The following is a 22,731-nucleotide window of genomic DNA, read 5'->3' as shown; positions in this document are numbered from 1 at the left end:
CCAGGTGCCAAGAGTGTAAACAAACCAGCTATTGGATTTTAGAGGCTTGTGTTTGAGAGCTGAGGCTTGGATTCAAAATGGATGCCAAGAAAGGGGGAGGACTGCCTTATCCACCCCCCCTGACTAAAGACAGTTATTCATCATGGTCTGGATGGCTGACTACCCCAGAAGGGGTGAGCCAAGATGATGCTGGCCAAGTTCCTGAGAGCTCATCGAAAGCTGAGGAGAGCTTTGACCCCAGATGGGGGAGTGAAGGAACTGTTGCTGTTGCTGTTCCTGTACAAGCAGCAATGGATGTTGCTGACAGGGGGAGGGAGGAACGGAGTTCAACTTCCCCCACTGATGTTGCTACTGGAGAAAATGCTGTAGCTTTAAACGTTGTCCGATGTTACAATTGTGGACAGACTGGGCATCTTCAGCGGAACTGTAAGAAGCCAAAAGGAGCTAAGGGCAGCTCTACGAAGTCTGAGGCATCAGACAAAAGTCGTACCAAGTCCCAGGTGAAACCTGCAAAGGCTTTGATGTCGCTAAAAGCCATACCAGAAGTGGGGAACGCATTTGTTATTGACACTGGGTGCACACAGCATCTCAGTCCACACAGGGAACTGTTTTCGACGTTTAAGAAGCAAAGCTTCACTGTGCAACAGGCCAACGGTCAGGAGTTGGAAGCGACCGGGATTGGAACTGTGTATCTTAAAAGTCTGAACTTGACTATAAACAATGTTTATTTGGTTCTAGAATTGAAGTTCAATCTGCTGAGTGCTTCGCAGATTGCAAAGAAAGGACTAAAACTGTCCTATGATGCTGAGAGCTGCGAGATCTACAAAGATGGAGAGTTGTATCTTTCTGCCAAAGAGAAAGATGGACTGTATTTGTTGACTTTTGATCAAAGTGATTACATGGAATGTAATTCTTGTGATTCTAACGTGATCTCTTTTGCAGGTCTGACCAAGAAGAACACGAAGAAGGTGACCTCGAGGGTCGACAGAGCATTTCAGTGGGTGTATGCTGATGTGATTGGTCCTCTAGAACCATCTAGAGGCAATGCAAAATATTACCTTCTGTGTGTGGATTCTTTCACAAATTATGTCTGGATTTATTTTTTGCAGAAACCAAAAGAAGCCTTAGAAAGGTTTCAGCAGTTTTGTGACAAGGTTAAAAGAATGCATGATGCTAATATTGCTTGTCTTTGTACAGATGAAATACCGCTTTTTCTTTCACAGGATTTCCAGAGGTTCCTGCAGGAGCAAGGGATAAGACACAAACTTGCTAGTTCCGAAGAAGCATGGAAGAAATGTGTCTGTGTTAGGGTGAACAAAGAATTGCAAAAGGGAATGCATGCGCAATTGCTTAGTTCACATTTGCCACATGAATATTGGGCGGAGTCGTTAATGTCCTATGTTCACGTGTGGTTGAGAAAGGTCTCAAAAGACTTGGGAATTTCTCCTTTTGAGAAGCTGTTCAATAGAAAACCTTCTGTTGCCTATTTCAAGGTTTTCGGGTCTCATGTGAGGACAGAAACTCCAGGTGGGGTAAAGAATGCCAGAGGCATCTTCGTGGGTTATGAAAAAGGTCTCTACAGAGTAATTTTGTCTGAATCTGGTCAGGTGATTCTCACAAAATTTCTAGAGAGTGCTCCTGAACAGGAGAGAGTGATTATACACGCATATCCCACAGAGGACAATGATGATGATGATTTTTCTGATTACAATGGTGCGTCAGATTACAGTGGTACTGATGATGACAGCGATAGCTCAGACAGCTCAATTGTCACAGTCATTGAGAGGAAATCTCACATAATGACTAGACCCTCAGAAGAGGAGGATGAACCACTGATTAAGCTTAATACTGGTTCTCCAGAGAGTTCAGAGGCTGAACCAGAAAGCAGATAAGAGCAGCAACTCTTACGTAGGTCTGAGAGAGCAACGAAGGGTGTACCACCCAAGAGGTTTTCAAAGGAGTTTGCTAACCTGGCTAATGCACATGTTGCTGTTGTAAACGACCAAGGACAGATTGAAGCTGTGTCTGAGTCAGAGACAAAGGCACAACAGAGAGTTGTTAACCAAGGTAATGCGAAGTCACACAACCAGAGAGGTACATTGGTTAAACCAGTGGCGGGTAGTTCCAAGGGTGGAACTGAAACAACAGGGGAATGTTATAAGTATAACAACTGTTTGTTTTCTTCTCTGGATGACGCTTTGCTCGCAGCATGCATTGATACTTTAGGGGGAGTATGTTATCATAAAGCACCAATGCTGCAGCAAGCAAAGGCTCTAGCAGCTCAGTCAGCTGCTTGTGGCTGGAAAGCCAGACAGGATGTTTGTGACTGTTGCCATGGGAACAAAGGGGCAGTCTATTCTGTACTGAGCACCGGATGTTAGCTCAGTGTGTGTGTCATATGACCCATACTGGAAGTACATGGGTGGAGTTTCTTCTTACTGCTGTTGAGTGCAGACATGTTTCTCTGTACTGATATAAGAGACAGAAATAAAGGATGCAAATAGATTTCTGTCTGCTTCTTTCTCCTCCCTGGGGGACACCAAAGGGGAGAGAGGAAGAACGGTGTGTTCCTCTCACACATCTGAGAAGAATCGCCGAGACCTCGCCTGCTTATCAGCAGAGTGGAGAAGCGGGGAGGTCGACAGGAATATCTGCCGGTGCCTACGCTGTGGCACATTCCTCTGACCCAGGCAGAATTCCAACACTTCCAACATTCAGCTTTGATGGGTGCCCATGAGTTCTACTTAGTAGAACTTAACCAAACATGACAAAAAATGAAGATGAATGAGGCTAAGAGCATAAAAATGGGAAAAACTATCCACGCAGAGCTGAGAAATCCTATTTAAATCACGACGACTTTGCCCCATACAGGGGAAATTTGCAGAACACATTAAGAGCAAAGAAACTCTGCTTCATTTGGTCCTTGATTCTGTGGCTGAGGTGAGACCTAGAGGTTTTTCGTTATTGATACCTGATGCCACAGACAAGACGCCTCAAGAAGGGGTTCCGCTCCTAGATGCAGGGCTTGACCAGAGAAGGACAATTATGGGGCACATGGACCTACACTCTTATGGCTTTCCCAACTGGATTGCTACAGTTCACTCTAAGAGGAGCTATCCTTCAGGATAGTCCAGGAGTTGCAGAGGATTCCAAAGTCTGTTGCATACATTGCAAGTGGTGCAGCAGAAAGGGATAATGTAACACCAGCCGTGTGTGAACTGTGTGTTTGCCTGTTTGCAACCGGGGCCAAAGTGTTTGCTTTAATGTACAAAGCCCCACACAACCTGAGAACCAAGTACCTGATGCCTCTCCCCATTTCTGCCAGGTCAGGCCCTGGGATCTGCAGGGGAGTCGCGTCTAGATATTGTGTTTATGAGCATGTTTGATTTGGCCTGACTTAATTAATCCACTCTTGGTTAAAGAAGTTGTTTTCACCAGTCAGAGTGAGAAAGGACATTGGATCTACAGAAAGGGAGCCGTTTAATGAGAAAAGGAAATAGGAAGCACAAACCAAGACCTCTGAACAAGATAGCTGCACCAAATGTTGCAGTTAAAGAATTTGGGAGAAGTGATCTGCATGTCAGTGGATCACAGGTGGCAATTAATCAGGCAAATGGAGTTATTTATTACATTTGTATACCGTTCTTCATCCTTAGATCTCAGGGCAGTTCACAACATAAAAATACAGGGGGGAAACCACAGGATACATAATAATAATAATAATAATAATAATAATAATAATAATAGGAAGAAGAAGAAGAAGAAGAAGAAGAAGAAGAAGAAGAAGAAGAAGAAGAAGAAGAAGACTCCACCCCCCTCAACACTTTTAAAAGTCATTGGGTGTTAATCAGTCAAAGGCCTGGTTGAAGAGGAACGTTTTTGCCTGGTGCCTGAAGATGTGTCTCTTTAAAGATGTGCCCCTTCAAACAGGCAGGGACCACCCCCTCTCCTAAAGAGGCATTGGTCACCTTCTTGACCCAGCCAGCTGCCCACACCCTGTTGGCTTTTACCAGCCAAGGGAGGCAAAGGTCTAGAGCAGGCATGGCCAAACTTGGCCCTCCAGCTCTTTTGGGACTGCAATTCCCATCATCCCTGACCATTGGTCCTGTTAGCTAGGGATGATGGGAGTTGTAGTTCCAAAACAGCTGGGTGGCCAAGTTTGGCCATGCCTGGTCTAGAGCGTCACCCTGACCGATCCAAGCACCTTGTCCACATCCTTGAGCCTCACCAACTGAAACTCATGCAACACAACAGGACTAGACTGTGCTCTGGACATCCCTTGGGTTTCAGCTGCTAAAACAGTGGAGTCAAGATCTTGGTGGATGCAAGTGATTTCATCCTCAAAATGCTTTGCAAACAACACTAGACAGGAAAGCTCTGCTGGATGGCTTAGTGAGGATTCAATGGAGGCGGCAAAGTATGCCTTCTTTGCTGTCTTCACTGCCTCTAGGTAGGCTCGATGATGAGCCCTCCCCATTGCATTTGACCAAATCTCTCCTTCACTCATGTCCAAGACATCTTCCAGTAAGTTTCCTCATCCTATGCACTGGAGTATACCAGGGAGCCAAGGGGCTCCATGAGGGGGGAAAGGGCACTCAGGGATGATCATATAAATGGCCTGAGCCATTTGGATGTTCCAGAAGTTGGCCAGGTCTTTGCCAGGAGCTCCAGTGATATCAGCCAGGAAATCTCCCAGAGCCATCTGGAAACCCATTGGATCCATCAGCCTCCTCTCTCATCTCTCTGTGATGAATATCTCAATTCTGATATCAATTCAGGTTTAAGCATAATCACCTAGCCTAGCCAACCCTCCTTTCCTGCATACAGCAGTTGCCATGGGCCTTATCAGTTTATTCTTTTCAGTGTTCTGGAACAAACACCTGCTACCTAAAAAGCAACCCATTCTGCATTGTAAGAGGTAAATATTGCTCATGCAGTTTAGCTAGGCCACAGGCTCAAAAGAAAATTGAGTTTTGAGGAAGATACAATTTTAAAGAAAAAATTGATTATTCTCCATCAACAGCTCTATTTCTGAGTATTAATCTTCCTTCTTCTTTGTGTATGGAATCTGTGCAGAATTGCTCAGTGTCTGCCATTAAACGTATCAGAATAAAAAGGACAAAACAGACTCAATATTAAACAGATTCAGAAATAACCTGGGATGCATTTCTACATTTTATATTTGTAAAAAACCCAGAAGCTTTCCTTTTTGGAATTATAGGTGCAGAACTACACAAACTGTATAGAAATTATTTATGTATGCTACTACAGCGGAAATGTTACTTGCCCCAAAATGGAAAGAAGCAGAAGTCCCAGCAAAGGAAGAATTGATACAAAAACATGGAATATGCAGAAACGGTGAAATTTACTGGAAGAATAAGAAATCAAGATAACAAACTTTTTATAAAAGGATGGAAATGGTTTATGGAATATTTAAAAACGAAGTGTAAAAAGATAAGAACATTGGCAGGATTATTGTAATGACCTGCAGTTTTATAAGAGTAAATATTTAAAGTGGATGAATAAATGAACAAGTTAAGTTAATTTGGAATATGCAGGAAATATAAAAAATATATTTAAGGGGCCGCAGAAAGAGGAGGAAGGAAGTCGAAAATCAAAATGTTAAAATGAACGTAAAACAATTGAAATGTAAATAACTGAAAATCATATTTAAAACAAAAACAGAGATGACCTGGGATGGATCCATCTATCCCTAAATATAAACTACTTTATCTTCCTTTCATCAGAGAATTTTATTTCGGTAGAAATATCAAACCCAACTTTTTTTTAAAGTGCAGTATATTCCATACCCTTTGACGAATTTGCTGGGTCTTTACACAGTACACAAGAGGATTAAGAAGTGGGGGAACCATAACAAATGTGTTGGCCATCAGCATGTGGACAATGGGAGAAAGATGCTTCCCGTATCGATGTACCACAGCAATGCTAATCATTGGGACATAGAAAATCAGGATGGCAGAAACGTGGGCCACACAGGTGTTGAGAGCCTTGAGGCATTCTTCACGAGAGGCAATGCTCAAAACAGTCTTCAGGATCATGACATATGATGCAAGAATGATAACAATGTCCGCCCCTAAAGTGCAAACAGCTATTATCAAACCATAGAAAATGTTGACCTTTATGTCTGCACAGGCTAACTTCATGGCATCTTGGTGGAGACAGTAGGAGTGAGAAAGGACATTGGATCTGCAGAAAGTGAGCCGTTTAATGAGAAAGGGGAATGGTAAACAAAAACAGAAACCTCTGGATAAGATAGCTATTCCTATTTTTACAATGACTGTATTTGGAAGAAGTGAATTGTACCTCAGTGGATCGCGGATGGCAATCAAGCGGTCAAAAGCCATTGCTACAAGAATGCCGGACTCAATCCCTTGCAAGGCATGGATAAAGAACATCTGGCTGATGCAGCCATTGAGTGGGATTTCCCCAGAGTCAAACCAATACACACTCAGAATAGTTGGCATGGTGGAGATGCAGAGGCCCAGATCCGAGCAGGCAAGCATGGAAAGGAAGAAGTACATGGGCTCATGGAGACTTTGGTGGGTCTTGATGACATAGAGGATCGTGATGTTCCCAAGCAGAGTCAGGGCGTAGAGCACAAACAGTGGGAAGGCCACCCAAGAGTTCTTCTCCTGCATCCCAGGAATGCCAATCAGGACAAAGGTTTGGTGGCTCACAAGGCTCTCATTGGATCTGCTGGTGGAGGACATCATTCCCCTGGTGCTTTTGGTGGAAAGATATTAAGGAATAATAAAAGTTAAAAATGTTGAACCTGGGGAAGGAGAACATGCCTCCCCAAGAGCTTTCTGTGGACGGGTTCTAAAGAGTCATAAAATTCTTATTGTGACATGATGTAAGATATTTTGTAACGTATTGAGAAATCTCCCAGTTTAGTCCAAGAGGAAAAGTTGTCTTAGAGCCTCGAATCAAAGAAAGAACAGCAGTCTTGACTGCTGCTTCATCTCACCTTCTGCCCTGGCCATAGAACACCCCAACCCCAACATCAAAATCAATCCCCAAAAGTCTCCCAAGTCTTACCAGTGGAGTGGAGGTCACAAGAGTGTGGATTTCAAATATTCAGTCTCCCAACTTCTCATCTGTAAAATTGAAATAACAATCACAGTGCAATACTTAAATTAGAAAAGGTAGATATAAATCACTAGACATATAGTAGTATTTGGCAAGGACAGGACTAGTCTCACCCTCTTCTCTTATGAGAAGACACCAGTTGATGAGAGGATTGTGATAATAGAATCATAGAAATGTAGAGTGGAAAGGACCATGGGGGACATTTTTTCCCTACTCCAGACAGGTGTTGCAGCAAAAACTGCAGCCCACCACAATTTTCCATTCTTCCTCACTGAGTGGTCCTGTAGTCCTTGTGTTCTGTAGTCCTTCTCCTCCTCCTTCCTCCTGGAAAGCAGACCCCACCCCACCCGCCACCACAAGATAGAGCAGAGCAGAGCTGTACAACCCCCGGATTATTGACTCCTGATCCAGGAAACCAGATGTTTTCTTGACCAGCCCAAACCCTCCCCCCAATATGAAGTTCCAAATTAAACCCCATCTCTTTCTGGTTGACCCTGTATTACTGGGCAGCATATTTATATTACTCAGGAAATCATCCCCGAAGTCAATCGGAGGAAAACACATCTGTTTGATAGCTCATGCCACCCTTTGCACTTACCTGACTTCATGGCACAGCCTGTGAAGCTAACATGCTTTCTTCCTGGGTCAACACTGATCCTGCCTGTGCTGCTGTAAGAGGGATTCTGCCTGTGATATTTATGGTGTGTGAAGAGTTACTGAAAAGCTATTTTCCCACAGGGAGACAAGTTGCCCTCAAACTGGGAGACGACTGCTGAACCCTGTGAGAGGAGATCTCGCAAATCCCAGTGGCAAGTATTAGGTAATCTCAGTGGATCCTGCACAAGGACCTGGAGTTCTTGTCTCAGAGGCGTTCCAGGGATCACCCTGTGCTCCTCTCCTTTGTATAACCAGAGAAATGGGAGAGGTACAGAATATCTTAACAGAGAGATATCTCATGCTCCCGGGCAGAGGAACCATCTCCTAGGGGCAAAAAGGTCTTTGGCCCCCTAATAAAATATTTGATGGGGCTGTACCGCTAAGTTGATGGGCATTGCCATTCAAATGGTGTGTGTGCACTGTGACGTGTGCTCAATTATGCAGGGCAGGGCTTACCTGCCCCCCGTATATTATTCAAGTGGGCACCCCTGATCCCTGAAGAATGAAGACCCCTAAAATGTGGGTCTGAGTAAAAGAATCCAGCTCTTGACATGAAGGTTCAAAAGAGGATCAGTTAGTAAACAGATCAGGGTGCATGGGGATGGATAAGCCCTTTGTAGTGCACTACCTACAGTGCATGTAATTATAACTGCTTTCAGATCCTTTTCATTGCATTTGTCTTTAGAATGTTTTAAGAGTTTCAGAATGTTTTACTTTGTTTTCAAATTGGATATCTGCTGATTGATTCGAGTTTTATAGAACCATAGATTCGTGGAGTTGGAAGGGATCCAAACGGCCTTATTTTTTGACCCCCTGAAGCAGAAGAAAACAAGCTTGCTCCAAATTCCATGTGACAGCCCTTTAGATATATGAAGGTGGCTACTATTATCTCCTCTCAGTCTCCTCTGTTCCAGGCTAAACATACCCAACTCCCTCAACCATTCCTCACAAATAAGGCTTGGTTTCCAGACCCTTGATAATCTTGGTCGCTCCCCTCTTCACACCTTCCAGCTTGTCGGTATGGTGCTGGCAAGCCAGGTGTCTCCCATTCTGTATATTTTTGCACCTGGTTATTCCTGCCTGCATGTAGAACTTTACATCTGTCCAAACTGAAATTCATTTTGTCAGTTTGCGGCCAGTTCTCCAATATGTTAAGTTCATCTCAAATCCTGCCTCTGCTTCTGTGGCATTAGCTACCCCTCCCGGTTTTGGTGTCATATGCAATTTTATTGAGTATCCCCTCAATTCTTTCATCCAAGTCATTTATCAAGACCTTGACCAACAACGAGCCCTGAATAGAAACCTGTGGCACCTCACATGTCACTTTTTTCCAGGATGATGTCAAGGACTGGGCAGAGGAGGAATGGTGGCGACTGCCCCCCACTTCCTGAACCTTTCTGGAAGAAGGAAGAGGAAGACAGTATTGATTTACAATTCCTGTATGAGGAAGGTCACAGCTCAGAGGCAGATGAGAGGGAAAGTTGGGAAATCATGGGAGAGCCAGAGCAACACCTGGCTGACACAACATTCGAAAGCATTCCAGACCCTCCCTCTCCCAGAATCTGGTGAGCCCTGAAAGTAAGAGAGCAAAGAGCTCAAAGACAGAGGGTACATAGCAGCACCCATAGAAGTGACTAATGGGCAAGTGGGAGAGAAGGGGGGATGGAGATTCACCCAGGACAACGCCATTATCCAAGAGGCTGGGTTGTATAACCTCTCTCTGTAAATACTGAATAATAAAAAAGGATGGTAAGAAATCTTCCCTTGTCTTTATACTTTCCTGGGCAACAGCTGAGAGTCACTGATGGTATCCTGACAGATCGTCCCGAGTCAACTTTAATTGCTGGTCAAGTCATAAATACTGACAGAAGGTGCAGGAGCAGAATGCCAGTATTGATAACCCGGGAGAATTATTTCAATGGCTATTACAACAAATTTATTGTTAAGAGGACACGTAAAACAATTAACAAGAACAATAAATCATCAAAATACAGAACTCGGAAGACTGGGAGTAGAAGCTCAGAGGTGTTCAGTGCCCCATTCCCCCATTGAAATTCAGTGGAGAGACCTCCAAGTTCCTTGTGTTTAAAGCAAATGCGTAAATGTTCTTCAAGGTGAGACAAGATGATTTATAGACAGACCTGGAATGTGTGTTTTTTGTAATTAATCTTCTGGAAGGAGTTGCCAGCCTTGGGTGATCCCCTTACTGATTAACCAGCACCCTTGTTTGTTGAGATTGGACAGTTTCATGGCTCATCTTGAGTCCATATTCCAGGAACCGAAGCAGAAATCTGCATGTACAAGAAATTTTTTGAAGCTGAAGCAGGGGTCTAACTCAGTAATGGAGAACAGTACAGAGTTCAGTTTGCTGTTGCAGGAGCTAGTGTAAAATCGGGAAGCCTTGATGGCGATTTACCGTGCAGGGCTGAGTGAAACCCTGCTGGATGAGTTGGCAAGAATGGACCCTTCAGCCAGTTCTCAGGAGGCACTGATGCAAGTGGCATTGAAGCTCGACCAGCAGTTGCAGGGGTGGAAGCAAGAGACGGGAGCTGTTATCAGGCTGCAGGAGAGGCCGTTTGAAATGCCACACATTCCAGAGAGAAGGCCTGGGAGCCAAATGAGGAATGGTCCGGCAGAAGAGGCTATGCAGATAGGTCTCCAGAAAACCCCTTCCAAATGAATCCTAGGGAGTGAGGCGTTCTCAAAGTAAAGGAAGGATTGAACTCTGATTAATAAGAATACACACAGAGGCTTGAACCAGCAAGACTCTGGGAAGGGTGCGTATAATAATCTGTCTCTCCACCCCCTGGCCCAGGTCTTTTTATTCACAAAAGAACTTTTTACAGAGTGTTTGTAAGAACCAATAAGATTTCTTCTGAGCATTTCAACAAACCCCTTGTGGGGACAAAGTTAGATCAAAAGAAATTATTTTAACTACAAAGACTACTCTGAGCATGCATACATAATCTGAGAGTAAATAAAAGAGGACTAGAGAAACTCTGGAGAGGATGGGAAGATGGCAAGGAGATAGGCATCTTTATCACCTTCCTGTGAAACTATTTCCAGGCCCTAAGATCAACATCCTGAGATTAACATATCAGAAAGGCTACTTGAAAGAAGCTGCCCACTATTTTTCACAGCCCAGGATGCATGTCTGGTGAAGCAGCTGGCAGCTGGGCTGTGTGTGTGACTTGTCAAGCAGAGAGAAATGGAACAGGGATGCAGAGGTGTGGATTGATCAAGAATCATATCAAAATAGTTTAAACCCAGTCAACGCAATGCTTTCATTGCTGACACAGATGGCTTACTCTATGTTTGTTATAATTCCTCATAGCAATCCCACCTGATCACTACAAGGGAGCTGCACTCTTGGAACTTCAAACCACTTGGGAGAAGTTGGGTGTGCATAAAAATTGGTTTGGATGCAGCCTTGTTTAATCCATCTCTGTCACTGGAATGCTTTCTTTAAAAATACCTTTGAAATCTACAGACTGAAGAACACTATTTTTTAACAGTGAAACTAAAATTTCTATATATATATATATATTATCCTTTTAAGGACTGAACTGGATAAAAGTGTTTCCTTTTTGTGTCTAATTGCTTCGCCAGGCTTTGAGTTTCCTTGCAAACCAATTTCTCTTCCCTTCGACACAAAATTGTCATTTGATAAAGGTATCAGCTCCTGTTTTTTTAAAACGTAAAGTTTGGTAAATCCTCTGTCGAATTTGCTGGGTCTTCACACTGTACACAACAGGATTAAGAAGTGGAGGGACCGCAATGTATATGTTGGCCATCAGCATGTGGACAATGGGAGAAAGGTGCTTCCCAAATCGATGTACCACAGTGACACCAATCATTGGGACGTAGAAGATCAAGATAGCACAAATGTGAGAGACGCAGGTGTTGAGAGCCTTGAGGCGCTCTTGGTGGGATGCAATGCTCAAAACAGTCTTCAGGATTAGGACATAGGATATGAGAATGATCACAACATCCAACCCCAAAGTAAACATGGCCATTACCAAACCATACAAAATGTTGACTTTTGTGCCAGAACAGGCTAAATTCATTGTGTCTGGGTGGAGGCAGTATGAATGAGAAAGTACATTAGATCGGCAGAAAGGGAGCCGTTTAATAAGAAATGGACAAGGGAAGATGACACAGAAACTTCTGCAGAAGATAGCTATAGCTATTTTTGCAATGACTGAATTTGGTAGACGTATTCTGTACCTCAGTGGATCACGGATGGCAATGAACCGGTCATAAGCCATTGACACAAGAATGCCAGAGTCCATCTCTTGAAATATGTGAATAAAGAACAGCTGGCTGATGCAGCCATTGAGTGGGATTTCTCTCGAGTCAAACCAATAGACCCCCAGCATAGTTGGCATGGTGGAGATGCAGAGGCCCAGATCAGAGCAGGCGAGCAGGCAAAGGAAGAAGTACATGGGCTCATGGAGGCTTTGGTCAATCTTGATGACATAGAGGATCATGATGTTCCCAAGCAGAGTCAAGGCATAGAGCACAAACAATGGGAAGGCCATCCAAGAGTTCTTCTCTTGCATCCCAGGGATGCCAATCAGGACAAAGGTTTGGTGGCTCACAATGCTGTCATTATACCCAGGGATGGATGACATGGCACGCCAAGAGCTTTCGGTGAAATGATTCTAATAAGTCATAAAATTCTTATTCTGACATGATTTGACAGATTCTGTAAAGTATTGAGAAAGTTCCTTAGAGCCTCTATTCAAACAAGGAAGTGTAGTCTTGAATGCTGCCTCAGCTCACCTGAGTAGGTAGACCCTGGCTAGAGAGCACCCCAACCCATCATCAAAATCAGTCCCCAGCCGTCTCCCAACTTTAACAAGTGGAGTGGAGGACACAAGAGTGTGGCTTTCAAAGATTCAGTCTCCCAACTTCTCATCTGAAAAATTGAAATAACAATTACAGTGCAATATTTAAATTAGAAAAGGTAGATCTAAATCACTAGTTGTAGTAGTATTATTGGGGAAAGACAGGACTAGTCTCACCCCATGTCCTCTTATGAGAAGACACCTTGATATGGAGGTCCTTCATTTTGCACACTATCCAGTTGATGAGAGGATTGTGATCATAGAATCATAGAAATGTAGAGCAGAAAGGACCATGGGGGACATTTCCCCCCTACTCCAGACAGATGTTGCAGCAAAAACTGCAGGCCACCACAATTTTCAATCCTTTCTGGAAAGCAGACCCCCACCCCTACCCCCAACCACAAGATAGAGCAGAGCAGTACAACCTCCAGATTATTGACTCCTGATCCAGGAAACCAGATGTTTTCTTGAGCAGCACAAACCCTCCCCCCCATATGAAGTTCCAAATTAAATCCCATCTCTTTCTGTCTCCCAGTATGAATGGCAGCTTATTTACATAACTGAGGAAAATCCCTCTGAAGTCAATTGGAGGAAAGCGCTTGATAGACTCATGCTGCCCTTTGCACTTACCTGACTTCATGGCACAGCCTGTGAAGCTAACATGCTTTCTCCCCGGGTCAACGCTGATCCTGCCTGTGCTGCTGTCAGAGGAATTCTGCCTGTGATATTTATGGTGTGTAAAGAGTTACTGAAAAACTATTTTCCCTCAGGGAGACAAGTTGCCCTTAAACTGGGAGACGATTGCTGAATCCTGTGAGAGGAGATCTCGCAAATCCCAGTGGCAAGTATTAGGTAATCTCTGTGGATCCTGCACAAGGACCTGGAGTTCTTGTCTCAGAGGCGTTCCAGGGATCACTCTGTGCTCCTCTCCTTTGTATAACCAGAGAAATGGGAGAGGTACAGAATATCTTAACAGAGAGGTCTCATCCTCCTTGGCAGAGGAACCAACTCCTAGGGGCAAAAAGGTCTTTGGCACCCCAATAAAATATTTGGTGGGGCTGTCCCTGCTAAGTTGATGGTCATTGCCATTCAAATGATGCGTGTGCACTGTGTCATGTGATCAATTATGCAGGGCAGGTGCCCCCCATATATTATTCAAGTGGGCACCCCTGATCCCTGCAGCTCAGAGGCAGATGAGAAGGAAAGTTGCGAAATCATGGGAGAGCCAGAGCAACACCTGGCTGACACGTCATTATAAAGCATTCCAGACCCTCCATCTCCCAGAAACCAGTGAGTCCCGAAGGTAAGAGAGCAAAGAACTCCGAGACAGTGGGTATGTAGCAGCAGCTGTAGAAGTGACTAATGGGCATATGGGAGAACCAGGGGTGGGGTGGGAGAGATTCACCCAGTACAACGCCATTATCCAAGAGGCTGGGTTGTATAACCTCTCTCTGTAAATACTGAATAATAAAAAAGGATGGTAAGAAATTTTCCCTTGTCTTTATACTTTCCTGGGCAACAGCTGAGAGTCGCTGACAGCATACTGACAGATGATGAGGAAACATTAATGATGACCCTTTGGGTTCGTTCAGTCAACCAGCTACAAATGCACCTCACAGTGACACTATCTAGCTCATATTATACAAGCTTCTTCTCAGCAATAGCATGGGGGACTTTTACAAAAGTCTTGCTAAAATCTAGATATATTGCATCCACAGCATTCCCCTGATCCACCAAGCTTGTAACAGTTCTCTTTCTTCTTCACACAAAGGACTTACTACATCCTTGTTCTTCCTCTTGCATCAAACATAGCTGGAAAAACCCCTATTGTATTTTTCTAACCTTTCTTGCAAGTCTGAGCTCATTCTGAGCTTTAGCCCATGTGAGTTTCTTCCTGCACCCTTGCTTCATCCACCTCTGTCATTTTCTTTTTAAAAACACACAAAAAACACCTTTGAAATCCAAAGACTGAAGAACAACATTTTTTAACAGTGAAACTAAAATTCCTATATATTTTTAATCCTTTTAAGGATTGAACCAGCTAAAAGTATTTCCCTTTTGTACCCTGTTGTTTCTTCAGGCTTTGAGTTTCCTTACAAAACACTTTCTCTTCCGTTTAGCACAGAATTGTCATTTGGAAAAGGTATCAACCCCTGGTTTTCTTTTCTTTTTTTAAAATAAATTTTTATTAAGTTTTCCATCATAATAACACAAACCACAAAGCAAAATGATACACACACAAAAACCAAAAAAAAACAAAAACAAAAAAGTGGGGAAGAAAAAGAGAGAAAAAGAAAAGGGGGGAAAGGGGGGGAACAATAAACAAATATACAATAAAAACAAACTTAATTCTTCCCAAATCCAACTTTTTAAACATCTTAATTGACTTCCTCAAGTCCCTCCCTTCTGAGTTTCCTTGTAATTTAAAAGTAACAGCTTTCTAATATCCTTATTAAACTAAAACAATTTCCAATTATTGTCATCTTATTCACTTTTCTCGACATTCTGAATCCCATTTATTTAATTATAACTTAATTTGTCCTAGGCCTATTTGTTTCTTTCAAGTAATTTCTAATTTTTTATATTACAATATTTGTTCAAATAGTCCTTGAATTTCCTCCAGTCCTCTTGAAACTCCTCTTCTTTCTGGTCGCAGATCCTTCCAGTCAGGTCAACTAGCTCCAAAAAGTCCATCATCTTCATCTGCCAATCTTCCACTGTTGGTAGTTCTTGTGTTTTCCAATTTTTAGCATGTAATATTCGAGTGGCCGTTGTGGCATGCAAAAAATATTTAACATCGTTCTTGGGCAATTCTAAACCTGTTATTCCAAGGAGAAAGGCCTCTGGTTTCTTAATAAATGTATATTTCAACATTTTTTTCCAGTTTGTCATAAATCTTCTCCCAGAAGTCTTTCACCTTGGGACAAGTCTACCACATATGGAAAAAAGTACCTTCTTTTTCTTTACATTTCCTACAAAGGTTATCACTTTTGTGATAAATCTTTGCTAGTTTTACAGGGGTCAAATAACATCTATACATCATCTTCATAATGTTTTCCTTTAACATTGTACATGCAGTGAACTTAACCCCTTTCCTCCATAGCCTCTCCCAATCCTCCATTATTATGTTATGTCCCACATCCCTTGCCCAATCAATCATAACTGATTTAACTTGTTCATCCTTTGTATGCCACTCCAACAACAAACTGTATATTTTAGACATATTCTTATCATTAGTTTCTAACAACTCCGTTTCCAATTTGGTTTTTTCTGTTGCAAAACCATTTCTCTTATCCATCTTATATAATTCGTTAATTTGATAATATTGCAACCAATTCACTTTATCTTTAATTTGTTCAAATGGTTTTAATTTAAAACCTTCCTGATTCTCTAACAACAAATCTGAATACCTCAACCATTTGTTTTCCATATTTAACTTTTTTGGGGCCTGTGCTTCCATTGGTGAAATCCATTTTGGTGTTTTTCTTACTAAGAGATCTTTGTATCTAGTGCATACATTGTATAATGCCTTTCTAATTACATGATTCTTAAAACCACTGTGGGGCTTTACCTTGTCATACCATAGATATGCATGCCATCCAAAACGATTATCCATTCCCTCCAAGTCTAACACATCATCATTCTCTAATTGAATCCAATCCTTGATCCAGCAGAATGCGGCAGCTTCAAAGTATATCTTCAAATCTGGTAGGGAAAAGCCCCCTCTTTCTTTTATATCTGTAAGTAATTTATATTTAATTCTAGGTTTTTTCCCCTGCCAGATAAATTTAGACAATGCCTTCTGCCATTCTTTAAAACATTTAACATTATCAATGATTCGTAAAACTTGAAATAAAAACAGCATCTTCGGCAATACATTCTTCTTAACCACCGATATTCGGCCAATCAATGAAAGTTTTAGGTTTGACCATAACTCAAGATCTCTCTTGATTTCATTCCATAATTTTTCATAGTTATCTTTATAAAGATTCAAATTCTTTACCAATAAGTTCACACCCAAATATTTAACTTTTTTCACAGAAACAGGGCCTGTCCTTTCAAAAACGTTTTTTCTTTCCTCATTATCTAAGTTTTCCCCTAAAACTTTAGTTTTGCTCTTGTTTAATTTAAATCCTGCTACCTGCCCAAACTCTTGAATCAGCTCCAGTTCTTTTACTGCACTGGTTTCTGGATCTTGTAAAGTTAAAACCAAGTCATCAGCAAAGGCTTTTAATTTATATTGCTTGGAGCCTACTACAATGCCTTTAACCTCCTCCTCTTTTCTCAACATGTTTAGCAAAACCTCCAGAACAGAAATAAATAGCAGAGGGGAAAGCGGTCACCCTTGCCTGGTTCCTTTCTCAATTCTGATTTCCTCTGAGACCACATTATTAACTATGATTTTTGCTTTTTGTTCAAAATAGATCGCATTGATACCATTTAAAAATTCCTGGCCAACCTCAATTCTTTCTAGGTTTTTCATCATAAATAACCAAGAAACATTATCAAAGGTCTTTTCAGCATCAATAAACATTAACATTGCTTTACAATTTCTTTTCGCTTTCCAACCTTTCTATTATATCAATTATATTTCTAATGTTATCTTTCATATGTCTCCCAGGCAGAAATCCTGCCTGGTCCTTATGTATATAATTTGATAGAACCTTTTTTAATCTATTGGCCAAAATGTTTGCGAAGATTTTATAGTCCACATTAAGTAATGAGATTGGTCTATAATTTTTTACATCAGATCTATCTTGATGTATTTTTGTTTTTTTTTTGTTTTTTTAAAGTAATTTTTATTGCATTTTTTTTCAATCACAAACAGAAGAAAAAGAAGAAAAACAGAAAGAAAAAAGAAAAGACACAAAAAAGAAAAAAAAGAATCATAACCTTTCAACAGCTTATTTCAACTTTCTATCGAACTTCCCCACATCTCCCGCACAATGCATTCTTGACAATAAATTTATCAGCAAATTATAACCTTGTTTCATGTGTTTCTTTTGTACTTTCAATTGCAGTTTAAGTTTAAATCCCTTATTATCCATTTACTCTGGAAACAAAACATATTATCATTTTTGACATTTAAACTTTGATTCTTTCAATAATATTATCCAATTTCATAAATATTGCACTCTCATTGCTGTCATTATGCGTCATTTTATAGTTCATGTAACTTATAAAATTTTTGCAAATAGTCCTTGAATTTTTTCCAATCCTCCTCCATTTCTTCTTCTCCCAAGTCTCGGATTCTGGCGGTCATCTCAGCCAACTCCATGTAGTCCATCAGTTGCGTTTGCCACTCTTCCAGTGTGGGCAAATCTTGAGTCTTCCAATGTTTGGCGATAAGAATTCTTGCTGCTGTGGTAGCATACATAAAAAACGTTCTATCCTTCTTTAACACCTTTTGGTCCATAATGCCCAAGAGGAAGGCCTCCGGTTTTCTGCTGCTCCAGACAAGCGTACACAGAGCAATGGATCCAAACTACAAGAAAGAAGATTCCACCTAAACATTAGGAAGAACTTCCTGACAGTAAGAGCTGTTCGACAGTGGAATTTGCTGCCAAGGAGTGTGGTGGAGTCTCCTTCTTTGGAGGTCTTTAAGCAGAGGCTTGACAACCATATGTCAGGAGTGCTCTGATGGTGTTTCCTGCTTGGCAGGGGGTTGGACTCGATGGCCCTTGTGGTCTCTTCCAACTCTATGATTCTATGATTCTATGATTCTATGATTCTTAAGAAAGGTGTACTTAAACACCCTTTTTAACTCGTTATAGATCATCTCCCAGAAGGCCTTCACTCTTGGACAGGTCCACCAAAGGTGAAAGAATGTTCCTTCAGCCTCCTTACACTTCCAACATTTGTTATCAGACAAATGGTATATCTTAGCAAGCTTGACTGGGGTCATGTACCACCTGTATACCATTTTCATAATGTTTTCTTTCAAGGCATTACATGCCGTGAATTTCATACCGGTGGTCCATAACCTTTCCCAGTCTTCAGACATAATATTGTGCCCAATGTCTTGAGCCCACTTTATCATGGCTGATTTAACTGTCTCATCCTGAGTATTCCATTCAAGCAGCAAGTTATACATTCTCGATAATACCTTGGTCTTTTGTTCTAACAGCTCTGTCTCAAGTTTCGATTTTTCCACCTGGAATCCTGTTTTTTTGTCCAACTTAAAGACCTCATTAATTTGGGCATAATGAAACCAATCTTGCACCTTATCCTTTAGTTTTTCAAAGCTCTGCAGCCTCCAATTGTCTCCAATTTTTTCTATTAATTCCCAATATTTCGGCCAGCCGGCCTCCATATTGGGTTTTTTCCACGCCTTGGCCTCCACTGGTGATAGCCACCTCGGAGTCTTACTTTCAAGTAAGTCTTTATATTTTGTCCAGACCATAAATATTGCTTTTCTGACAATATGGTTTTTGAACATTTTATGTGTTTTCACCTTGTCATACCACAAATACGCATGCCAACCTAGCGAATTATTAAAGCCTTCCAGATCTAGGACATCAGTGTTTTCTAACAAAAACCAATCTTTCATCCAGCAGAAGGCTGCAGCTTCATAGTATAGCCTTAAGTCCGGCAGGGCAAACCCCCCTCTTTCTTTTGCATCAGTTAGTATTTTAAACTTAATTCGGGGCTTTTTGCCCTGCCAAACAAACTTCGAAATGTCCTTCTGCCACTTTCCAAAACATTCCACTCTGTCCACGATCTGCAAGGCTTGAAACAAAAACAACATTTTTGGCAAAACGTTCATCTTTATAGCTGCTATTCGGCCTAACAAGGAAAGTTTCAGTCTTGACCAAGTTTCTAGGTCTTTTTTAACTTCTGACCAACATTTTTCATAGTTGTCTTTAAATAAGTTCAAATTTTTAGGCGTCAAGTTTACCCCCAGGTATTTCACTTTCTTAACCACAGTTAACTCTGTTTCCTTCTGAAACCCTTCTGTTTCTAAAGGCGTCAAGTTTTTCCCCAAAACTTTAGTTTTTTGTTTGTTCAACTTAAATCCTGCCACCCGACCAAATTCTTGTATCAGTTCCAAAACTCTTTTTGTACTAGATTCTGGCTCCTGTAGTGTTAAAACTAAGTCATCTGCAAATGCTTTCAGTTTATATTGTTTCACTCCGACCGTGATCCCCTGTATTTGCCGGTCCCTCCTAATCATGTTCAGCAAAACCTCCAGGACTGATATAAATAATAGGGGGGGGGGGGTAGGGGGCACCCCTGGCGTGTTCCTTTTTCAATATGGAACTCCTCTGTCACCACATTGTTCACTATCAACTTAGCTTTTTGTTCTGAATAAATTGCTTCTATGCCATTTTCAAACCCCCGTCCCACTCCCATCCCTTCCAAGTTTTTCTTCATAAATTTCCAAGAAATATTGTCAAAGGCCTTCTCAGCATCAATAAAAATTAACACTGCTTTAGTGTTAATATTTGTTTGCAAAAGTTCCAGAATATCTATAATATTCCTAGTATTGTCAAACAGATGCCTACCAGGGAGAAAGCCTGCTTGGTCCTTATGAATTACTTCATTTAAAACCTTTTTCAATCTGCTTGCCAAAATGTCTGCAAATATTTTATAATCCACATTTAGGAGTGAGATGGGACGGTAGTTCCTAAGTTGAGTCTTTTCAGTTTCCACTTTGGGTATCAATGTGATGAAGGCTTCTTTCCACGTTTCCGGTGCCCTTCCTCCCCCCATAATCTGATTACAAACCTCCATTAGTGGTTGAATCAAATAGTCTTTTAGTGTCTTATAGTACTTGGAGGTAAGCCCATCTGGGCCTGGAGATTTGCCCAGCTGCATATTCTGAATGGCATCCTCAATTTCCTGTTGTGTTATTTTACAGTTCAAGATTGATTTCTTCTCTTGAGATAATTCTGGTACACCGTTGAGTTTCAAAAATCGTTCCATCTCAGACACTTCCTCAGGCCCTTGTGTATACAACTTTTTAAAGTATTTCTAGAAGCACTTTCTAATTTCACCTGGTTTCTGGATGTTTTTCCCTTCCACCTCTAGATTGGTAACGTAGTTAAGTTTCTGTCTTTTTTTCAACTGCCATGCCAGCAGTTTCCCACATTTATTTGCTGACTCAAACGATCTTTGTCTCATTTGTTTAATTTTCCATTCCACTTCTTGATTTATCAATTTCAAGTATTGTGCCTGGTGGAATTTAATTTCTCGCAAGATCTCTTTAGATTTTGGTTTAGATCTCAATCTTTTCTCTCCATCTCTTATCTTCTCTAATATTTTATCCTTTTTCCCATTCCAGAGTTTTTTCTTAATTGTGTTTTGTTGTATCAGAAACCCTCTCATTACAGCTTTACTCGCGTCCCAGATTGTTCTTTTTTCCACTGAAGGTTCAAGTTAATTTCAAAGTAGTCCTTTAAAGTTTTTTGGGCCTTCTTTACAATCCCTTGATCTCTAAACAGGGTGTCATTCATTTTCCATCTGAAGGAGCCGGCTGGAGTAAGTCTCAATTCCATTTTCAGGGCGTTATGGTCGGAGCAAGTCTTTGGGCAGATTTCCACTCTTATAGTCTTTGGTGCCAGCCCTCTAGTTGTCCAAATTTGGTCGATTCTTGTCCATGACAAGTGGGCCTCAGAAAAGAAAGTTCCCTCTCTACCTAGGGGGTTCCTTGTCCGCCAAATGTCAATCAAATCCATATTGTCTGTCAGTTCAAAAAAAGTTTTCGGTAGTCTGCCATCCTTGGTTAAATTTTGGTTTTGTGACTTATCCATCAAAGTAGAGACCACCCCATTCATATCTCCCATCATAATGATGTTCGAATAGTCCAGATAGTCCAGTAATGTCTCATGTAGCTTCTTATAAAATTCTGATTTCCCCTCATTTGGTGCGTAAATTCCTAATATCAAAACTTTTTCTCCTTGAGATTGTATTTCAATTGCCAAGATTCTTCCTTGCTCATCTTTAAACAAAAATTTCGGTGCTAGGTTCTCCTTTACATAGATCACCAGGCCTCTCTTTTTTACTTTGTCTGATGAAATAAATTCTTGGCCTAGTCTTTTGTTGATTAGTACTTTCCTGTGGAGCCTAGTCACATGCGTTTCTTGCAAGCAAATTATATCCAAATGTTCCTTTTTCAAAATATGAAAAATCCTTTTTCGTTTTTCCGGGGAATTTGCCCCATTAATGTTCCAACTATACAGCTGCAGAGACATCCTGTATCAATCTGTTGTTGCTCTTTATGGGGTGTCCTCCTTTTTGTCCAAATCCGAGGGCGATGGTACAGGTTCTACTTCAGACTGTGGCGGAGGCCAAGGGACTGCTGTTCCCTTCTGAAGATCCTCTCCGTGGTCGTGCAGGAACTTCTGGTTGTCCTCTTTTGTTTTAATTCTAACCTTCTTTCCTTTGTATTTGAACGATAGACCTTGTGGAAACTCCCACCTATAAGGTATCCCGTTGCTTCTCAAAAGTTTTGCTAGGTCAGTATAGATAGATCTGAGATCCAGTAATTGTTTTGGTATATCCTTATAAATTTCCGCTCTTCTGTCCTGGATCTCAAGTGATTTATTAAAATGAAGGTCAAGTATCTTGTCTCTCTCCTGTTTGGTCCTTAGTATAATCAGACAGTCTCTGGGTCTGTCCTTCCTGGCGACACTTCCCAATCTAAATGCAGTTGTTATTTTAAAGTCTTCGTCTTCCTTTATACCCCAGAATTTGGAAAATTCTGCTGTCAAGTAACCAGTCAAATCTTCTTTCTCAAGCTCTGGGATAGAACGTAATCTCAAATTATTTTCCCGGTTTCTCAATTCCACCATAGACAGGTAGGCCTGCTGGTCGCCAATGTGCTTGTGTAGTGGCCTTACCTCTCCTTTCAATTCATCCACTTTTTGAATTGCTTGGTCAGCTTTTTCGTTCGCAGCTTCGGCCAATTTCCGGTTCTCAGAAGTAGCGTCTTTTAGATCCCCAATTGCTTGTGAGTGCTGTGCCACTTGTTCAGATAACTTTGTGATAGAGGATGTGGCTAAGTCAATTTTTGCTGTTTGGTCGTCAACCTTCTTATTTAAGATTGCAAATTGTTGTAGCATTTCCTTCAGAAGTGTATCAGATCCACCTGCAGCCATATCCTCTGTTGATG

At 41.4% G+C, this 22,731-nt stretch overlaps 4 protein-coding genes across 4 annotated transcripts in view; 1 reads left to right on the top strand and 3 right to left on the bottom strand.

Annotated features, from left to right (window-relative positions):
- LOC114595223 (uncharacterized) overlaps positions 1-22,731 on the bottom strand; it is a 646,585-nt gene that overhangs the window by 110,399 nt on the left and 513,455 nt on the right. The gene's annotated exons all lie outside the window — the stretch shown is intronic.
- Positions 1-22,731, top strand: part of LOC144327580 (uncharacterized) — a 290,636-nt gene that overhangs the window by 31,058 nt on the left and 236,847 nt on the right. The window lies entirely within an intron of this gene.
- On the bottom strand, positions 5,754-6,704 carry LOC114595398 (olfactory receptor 51H1-like). Its single transcript, XM_028725685.2, has one exon. It carries the CDS (start codon positions 6,657-6,659, stop codon positions 5,754-5,756), a length of 906 nt encoding a protein of 301 aa, XP_028581518.2. The 5' UTR covers positions 6,660-6,704.
- Positions 11,427-12,401, bottom strand: LOC114595396 (olfactory receptor 51H1-like). Its single transcript, XM_028725684.2, has one exon. It carries the CDS (start codon positions 12,399-12,401, stop codon positions 11,427-11,429), a length of 975 nt encoding a protein of 324 aa, XP_028581517.2.

This window comes from Podarcis muralis, chromosome 4 (genome assembly GCF_964188315.1).
Source record: "Podarcis muralis chromosome 4, rPodMur119.hap1.1, whole genome shotgun sequence".
Lineage (NCBI taxonomy): Eukaryota > Metazoa > Chordata > Lepidosauria > Squamata > Lacertidae > Podarcis > Podarcis muralis.
This window is presented reverse-complemented; position numbering and strand designations above follow the sequence as displayed.